This window comes from Teleopsis dalmanni, chromosome 1 (genome assembly GCF_002237135.1).
Source record: "Teleopsis dalmanni isolate 2A chromosome 1, ASM223713v2, whole genome shotgun sequence".
Lineage (NCBI taxonomy): Eukaryota > Metazoa > Arthropoda > Insecta > Diptera > Diopsidae > Teleopsis > Teleopsis dalmanni.
In genome coordinates this window covers 136901751-136909923 of record NC_051846.1, presented here as the reverse complement: position 1 = coordinate 136909923, position 8173 = coordinate 136901751, and the positions used below count along the sequence as shown (strand labels likewise).

Sequence of the window (8173 nt, the reverse complement as noted above, 5' to 3'; positions counted from 1 at the left end):
GAGTCTCGGTTTATAGTAAGTCTGTTCTTGTAGCAATAATAACATTAATAATGTTTATTTTAAACTGACTCTGAGTATATGATTTCTCAATAAACTAATGATTTGAAATGAAAAAGTCTAAAGGAGGTATATCCCATAATTTCTGTGCACTGTTCAAATTGGCAACAGCTCCTCTCATAAACAAATTTTGCCATAAGAACGTATAGATTATAGCGCCACCTTATTGAAACCATATCTTCATAAGATATACTCACCACATATCTAAACTCACGTATTTTAATTCATGCTTTAAAAACCGGTAATCGGGTCTCTTCAGCGTTTTATACTGGTGGTAACTACAATGTCAAACTCATTTTTAATACACTCGGTCCTCTAGACCACAAAAAAAACAAATTTAATGTGCTTCAGACTACAATAGCATTCAGGAACAACTTTTCTTGTTAAAAAAACTTTTTTCATTGGGTCTATTTCAAGTTATTCTGAAATTTAATTTCCTTATGTTTACAAAATATTTAGTAACATGACTCGAGTTTTTAACTGAAATGAATTATATATGTCTTGAAATGCAAGTCTATATAATTACGGGTCTATTTGATTGCTCCCGATTTTCATCCATTTTTTAGTTCATATCAGTTTTTCTCATAATAAAGTAAGTAGATGAGCCTTGCATTCGACATACTTAATTCAAATTGGTCCATTATGATATCACATAACCTAAGTACGACCTCTTAATCAACAAACACTCAAAATGTAGCAGATTTGGTAAAAGAACGGTGACAACACATGAGATGTCCTGCAGCTGGTAATAACATAATGTTTTCGTTATTATTCACTGGACAGGCACAGAAAAGGTGTTTGATGGCTCAACATCGCAGCTTCTGCAGTTGTCATAAAATGTAATACACATTTTTTTTTGTATCCGCTAGAAAAGAACAGAAAAGCTTCTGGGTAGTCATTGGATGTAATACACACTCCCTTAGGCATGTCCGCTTATTGGATAGTATCCAGTGGTGATTATTATAGGAACTAAGATTTCATTTCTTTACATTGAGAGAAGCCTCTGTGTTTTTTATGTGTTCCTTTTAGGCCTTTCGCGTAAACACATTGTTTCTTAATTCCATCGTTAACTTATTTTGACTAGAAACAATTGTTTTGTATAAGTTCTGGAGTCGAATTCCTAATTGAGGTCCTACTATTAGACCACTATTTTTTAATTATATTACGAATATTATTATGACGAAAAGCTCTTGATATGAAATATATTCGAATGTAACCATAATTTGCAAATATAAATTAAACCAAATGACATATTAATTGTCTTTTTTCGTTATCTAAATAGTTTTTAAAAATATGTGATTGCTCTTAAACTAATAAATAATGTGTCTATGGTGTGAGTGATATCCTCAGAATTAATAAAATGTATGAAATAAATTTTTATTGCCTGGCTGCAGTCATTAAATTCCAAAAAAGAAGATTATACAAGTTATGACAAATCGTTTTTTAAGACCCCTGACAAGACACTTAAAGAAATACATAACAGTAGAAGAATTCACGAAAAATCAGAAAGAGCAATATGCTATAATGAAATTTTTCTAATAAATTTTATAAATGAATTTATTTTAATTTCTCTTAGATCATATTTGGAACATTAAAAAATATCATGTATTAAAATTTATAATTGTATCTATTCAGTAGGGGGAGGGAGTGGATACATTCCTGCACTGATAATTTGATTGTGAATATTCAAATTGACGCATAATATTTTTAGGTCATAAGTTAACAATAATAATAAAAACAAAACCATGCGTTTCTCAACAGAAGATTAGTATATACATTTAAAGTTATAATTTTTCATTTCATCCATGTATATATATATATCTTTAATAATTTTTTGAAATGTTATTTATTTATCTTTAATAATTTTTTGAAATGTTATTTCAGATCCCGTTGTATTAAAATATTTAACTACATACGCCATGGATAAACTTGTTATAGGCTGAACTTGTCATATTATAAAGAACTTGAGTTTAATTTAAACTGTGAAGGAAAGATAATGGTTTCAATGCAATAACTGCTGAAAAGTAATATTGCGTTTCTGAAGATACAGTGAGTTTAATAAAAATAAAAACAAAAACGCTGGTGTCAAAGTCCACTAAATGAAGGACAACAATAAAAAAATATGTATGCCAAAACGAAATATATGAATATGTCTACAGACTACTACAAATAATGGTGAAATATTAATTAAAATCGTAATATGGAAACACCATTTTACACCACATTAATATTTTAGAAAATCTTCAAAATTGATTCGTGAGGCTACAGGGGAAACATTTGGTACATGCAGTAAAGTTGTTTACGCAAATTTAAATATAAGAAATATTTCCAAAAAGATCACTGAAGTTGGGCACTTGGCAATACTCGAAAGAGCTATATGGTCAGTCAAAAATTCAAATAAAAATAAAAAAAAAAATTTTGTGCAAAAATCTTCAAATTCAAATTATTTTCATATAATTTTTTATTTCCTTTAACAATTTTTAATATTTGAACATTAATAAGGATAATACACTCTACTTGTTAAAAACGTAGAACATTTAAAAATACTTGTCCTATAAACTTACAACTCTGCTTATCTCCTGATGGAATACTGATCCTACACGATTTCTCTAAGTCTTACACTATTCCCTGTTTCTTTCGTAATTTGATATCAAGAGTACTGTGCATCTTCAAGCTCTAGGTCCACGGTTCTCTGCCATGTCTTAGCTGAAGCTCCAGGTCAGCTGGAACGATTAGCTTGTGGGTTTTAGCGTAGGATTTGCTTTGTTATACAAGAAGCTGGTTTCATAAACGTGTGGCGAATCCACTTCCACTATGTTCTTTTGATTTCACTGGCAGCTTGTATTTGTTGCGAGCCTTCCCATAGTTCGGTATTGAATATTCGACCATATTGTTTGTATTACCTTTAATCATTTTTTTATGAATACTTGGAGGCATAGTTTTTCCACGTTTCACGTCCGTAGAAAAATGTTTAATTGACATTCGAGTTAAATATTTGAAGTTTAGTACGGGTACTTATTTGGTTTGATTTCCGCACATTGTTTAACTGTCCAAATGCTGAAACGTTTTCGTCAGCACAACTTTTATCCGTGATGATACTACAAAGATATGTACATAATTTTACGTGCTAACTGCGGCATTACCAATTCTGATGGATGGAGTATCTGGGATACTGTAGTGCAGCGGTTATACTGCATTACGTTTGTGTTTTCATGGCTTATATTTTAACAATTTACTTATGTACTCTCTTGCATTAATTACATTGAATCGATCTATAAGAATAGCAGTATCATGTTTTATATCCTAACATTATCCTTATAAACTCATCAAAAGTTGCTCCACTATTCTATTACTGCATATAGTTCGCTGATAAATAACTTTTTAAAATTGATATAAAATTTTCCAATAACATTTTTATTTGATTTATTGAGTGAACATTTAATATCTGTCAGCAAATTTGTCAAAAATCAAATTTAAGGTTTTGCAGTATGAAATTGCCAATATACATAAATTTTTTTAATTTATTCATATATTTCTTATATTTTCGACATCTTCGTGTTTATGACTTAAAAATAGTTCAGGGGCTAAATTCACAATCTTTGTTTTCTTATTTCTCCAGCAAAAACTATTTGTTTTCATATCGCGGTGACCTTTGAGTTTCGAATAATTTTGTTAATCAATCGAACATCAATAACCAATTCAAGACATTATACTCATATCGAAGGAAAAAAATTGCAATCATAATAAATTGCATAATAATGGTAACATCGCATCTCATTTGAATCGCGCAGGTGTGGCAGCTCTGTAATATTATCATTAGCCGTGTAGCGCGGACTTATTAGGCGCAACGCAAAGTAGTCAATTTGTAGTTTTTTGCAAATTTTTTTATCTTTCCATAAAATAGCACCGCGAGGCAGAAAGGCGTTGCCAGTACAAAACTTTATTTGTCTTGCATTGCTGAAACAATTCGATTTCGTATTGAAGAAAAAACTTGATATTGTTCCAAATGCTATGAACCAATTTCAATTGAATGTGGCTATTGTTGATTTACTTTTAATATCTTTCATCTGAAATTTTTGACATTTAAGTTGATATCCGCATCTAAAATCATGTTATAAATTTATAACTGCGTAAAAGATACAATTTCTGTATTAACTTCCAGAGTGAATCTATGAATTGATTTATATAATATCAAAAAATATCATCATGATCATCTGCACCGAGTTTTTAAGAAATTATTTAAGTAAGTAAAATGCCTATAAGAATACGCTAAGCAGAAAGTAAGTTTTATTAACTCGAAACCAGTCACTTCTGGTAATGCACAGTGGTTATCAGCAGTGCCGACTTTAGCACCATGCTCGAGTAGCTAGTATGCCCCGTGCCCTATAAAATTCCATGTGGAAAAAAGAAAAACAAGGTTAGAACGGTGAAAAATACAAATAAAATTATCAAAAGAAAAAAAAAACTAAAGAATCTAGAATATCAGATTTTAGTATTCTTAACTCTTTGAAATAACAATGCTTAAGAAAATATGTTATAGATTTTTATATATTGTTAAAAATATAAATAGATGAAGATATATATGGTATACTGTACTGATAATTATTATGAACAAATTATTTCTATTTTCATTATTTCTATTTCTATTTTCAATTTTTTTAGTTATAATCGAAGTCAATGTTTTCGTAAATATCGTTTTCAATTAAAAAATTCGTCAATCTGATTTGAAATTCCGATATCTGTTGATAACAGATAAGTTTTTACCAGTTTTGACTTTTAATAACTCCGTTCTACATTAGCTACTCTAATAAGCTTAATGTTCAAGGTATTATCCATACATTTGGATATATTATTTGAATGCTACGAAGTTATGGGAATTTATAGGAATTACTGAGCTTTTATTAGAATTATATTTTCGACTTGGGTCCAGCGCTCAATTCGAACTTCAGTTCTGTCGCAATTTATACATTTGTTTTTCGATACGATCTTTTATGAAGTTTAAGATGTGATAAGATAAATAAATAAGATCATCACATACCTTACTGTCATCAGTATAAGATTTCGAATCGAATACTTTTTTCGGCTGTTTTTACGGGCTTAATACTATTTTTACAAGTCGGATCCGGCTCTTTTTCATTATTACCTCTGTGGACGGCAAAAATATATTATTGGATCAATTGAAGATTATGATTACTTTAAACCGGAAAATGGTAACATATGTTTCTTTAGAAAGATTAGAATAATCATTAAAATTAAAAGTAACAAAAAATTTTAAAACTCCTTTTATTATTACACGCATAAATTTATAACCTAACTCATATGATCGTAAGAAAACACTAAATATCAGAATGGTGTGCTATCCTTACAAAAAATTTTTAAAAGAGATTTTTTTGGCGCTTATAATAATAATTTTCGACACGTAATTAGATGTAGGGGGGAAATTACTTAAGGATGTGTGGAATAAATTAATTGAAAAAGCCAAAATAATTAACTGAACCGGTTAGAGTTAGAAGGTGCACGTTTTATAGCTACTCGGCATGAACGACCAAATCTCGCTCACTAATCCAGTCGAGGCTTAATCGGTAAAACAGAAAAAAAAAACAGGGGACTAATCTTTTTCATAGACAATGTTGTTGGGATTAAAACAACAACAATACCAATATAGCGATGGTATATTGTGTTATAGAAGTATGTCTCTATATTTAACCTATTTGTTGTTGAACATCACAGGTTTTGAAATTTGTAGACGCCAGCTTTATTTGCTATTGCTGTTAATGTATAAAGATTTTATGCTAGTCTAGGAGTCTGTGCACTTATTCTATCTCGTTATGGTTTCAAGGTGACCGAATATGTTTACGTATTCATTTTCCATCCAATGTTTCTTTTTATTCCCATTAGTTTAGATGTTTGGAGTGTTACTGGCACTTTATTGTAATTTCCACTGGAGATCTAAAGAAGTTCTATTTTTTCAGTCTTTAAATATAGTGCATGTGTATTTCAATAAATACTAATTATAGATGTAAATCTGTATAAATCCTTTGAGTTCATAAAAATATCTTCATTTCTTGCATTCAATAGGCTCACCAAGAATGTAGAACAAAAACTATTATTAAGTAAATAATATACAATGATTTTTAATTATTATTTCATAAATTATTTTATTTTCTATGATTTTCTTACATTTAAAATTATGTTTATAAATATTTAACTAGATTTTATTATAATAATCTTCAGATAGTTTTGTTTAAAATTTCGATTCGTTAAATTAATAATAGCTACGCACTAGTAAAATTTTCATATATCGTAAATATTTTACATAGAAAAGCTAAATGTTTAATTTAAATTATAATAAATTAAATTATGATGAATGAGGTCAAAATTCTTAAATTATAAACAGATATGCCTACGCTTTAACAATTATACGCATTTTTCATAATTTTTTGAAAATCGTTGTTTTGGGAACAAAATCTAAAATTCTTTAGGAAAGTTTTGAACTTTGAGTAACGCAAGAGGATTCGTTCAATTTAATTGATTTAACATAATAACCCGAAAGTGTTTATATGCGCAATAGATTACTTAAGAATTCTTTAACAATTGTAATTATTTATCAATAAACAAATTTGAGTATTTTGTGATTTGCTAATACTTGTTGTTTCTGGATCGTTATCACTAATTTACATGTTTCGTACTTCGCCACGAGTGCCTTTAATCGCTGGAGTTATTATGTTATTAACTTTAACTACTAATTTCTTTAAATTACTAGCAATACAACGTAATAATTATTTTTATTCTCTACTAATTTTACATAAAATAATTTAATGAGCGAGTGTGTGTTTATGTTCAATGAATTCTGGCCAACGCTATTCCTTCAGCTTTCATTATTGCACGTTTAGTACCAGTTTAGAGGCTGAAAGTTCATGAAGATCCACGCATGCGTGGTCTTCGTGCTGTTGCCACCTCTCTTTTACGGTCATTGCCTAAATGCCATCACTTCAGCGTAGTGGCTTTCATAGGGTCATGAAATGCGGTCAGGTGTGTGTCTCTGGTGGTGGAGATTTGGATTGCCAAATTGATGTGGAAGTGAGCTTGATTTTTCAATGGATGCCGTTGGAGACCCAGTATGTATTTCATTTTCTGGTGAAGCGTGTCGAGAATAAATGGGAGATAGTTTCTGCAAAGATGGGCCTCCTAATGAAGTATTACTTGGCGATCTTGTCGTAATAGGTGGTGTTAATGAGCGCGGGGAGTGTGAATCAGTAGACGAACGTCGACAGAATGGGTTTAAACCATTAAATGGTGAGGCAAGTATATGTGGTGCGAGATGGGGAAACCCCGGAAGACCAGTTAAACCTGGAAAAAGAAGTGAATTGCCAGGATGATTTAGCAACAAACGTGGATCACTAATGAACGTTTCAGGAAACGTATGTGCATGTCCAGAATGTGGTACATTTGGGAAATGTTGCTTCAGTGATTCAAAATTCAGTGGTGGTAAGCTGTGTGAACTGGCGTACAAACGTGCCAGGAATTCGGCTTGTATAGTGTTAGATAAGACACTAGGAGCACTTTGCGAGTTTTGATTTTTGTTATTGTTTGCGTTTATTGGTTCGGGAAGCGGATCTAAATGATGATTATCACTAGTGGATAGCAGTTTCCTATGAAGATTTAAATTTGAACTGTGGCGATCTCTGCTTCTCTTTGAAGGAAATGCGGCATTGCAGCCATCTATATTGCACTTGTGATGTAGCTTAAGATGTACATTCTGATAATGAGTTTTAAGATGGAAGTGGTTTTGAAATATCTCGCCACATGCTGTGCATTTGAGTGGGTTATCCTTATCAATTGGCACTTCGGCTTCTTCTGGTATATAGTCTCCATTATGTTCATCACTGGAGATGTTTTGTGCACCATCTCTTGTAGGTGAGGTTACAGCCTCATGTCGCTTTGCGGTAAGATTTTCTGGTAGTATATTGTTATTGATGTTGATTTGACATTTCGGCTCTTGATTTGATATGTTAAGTTTTCCGTCGTCTTCCAGAATTTCTTTTTTAATGCGTAGATAGCGGTTTTCGTCTTCATCTTCTATTTTATTTAACGGTGGTGGTGTCATCGGTAGTTC

General features: G+C 30.9%; 1 protein-coding gene across 1 annotated transcript; it reads right to left on the bottom strand.

Moving 5' to 3' along the window:
• Window positions 1-7072: 7072 nt before the first annotated feature.
• Window positions 7073-8164, bottom strand: LOC119666282. The gene has a single exon (XM_038075564.1). The coding sequence runs from the start codon at window positions 8162-8164 to the stop codon at window positions 7073-7075; it is 1092 nt and encodes a 363-aa protein (XP_037931492.1).
• Window positions 8165-8173: the final 9 nt, after the last annotated feature.

Coding starts and splice junctions, on each gene's coding strand:
- LOC119666282 (XM_038075564.1), bottom strand. CDS start 8,164: ATGACACCACCACCGTTAAATAAAATAGAAGATGAAGACGAAAACCGC.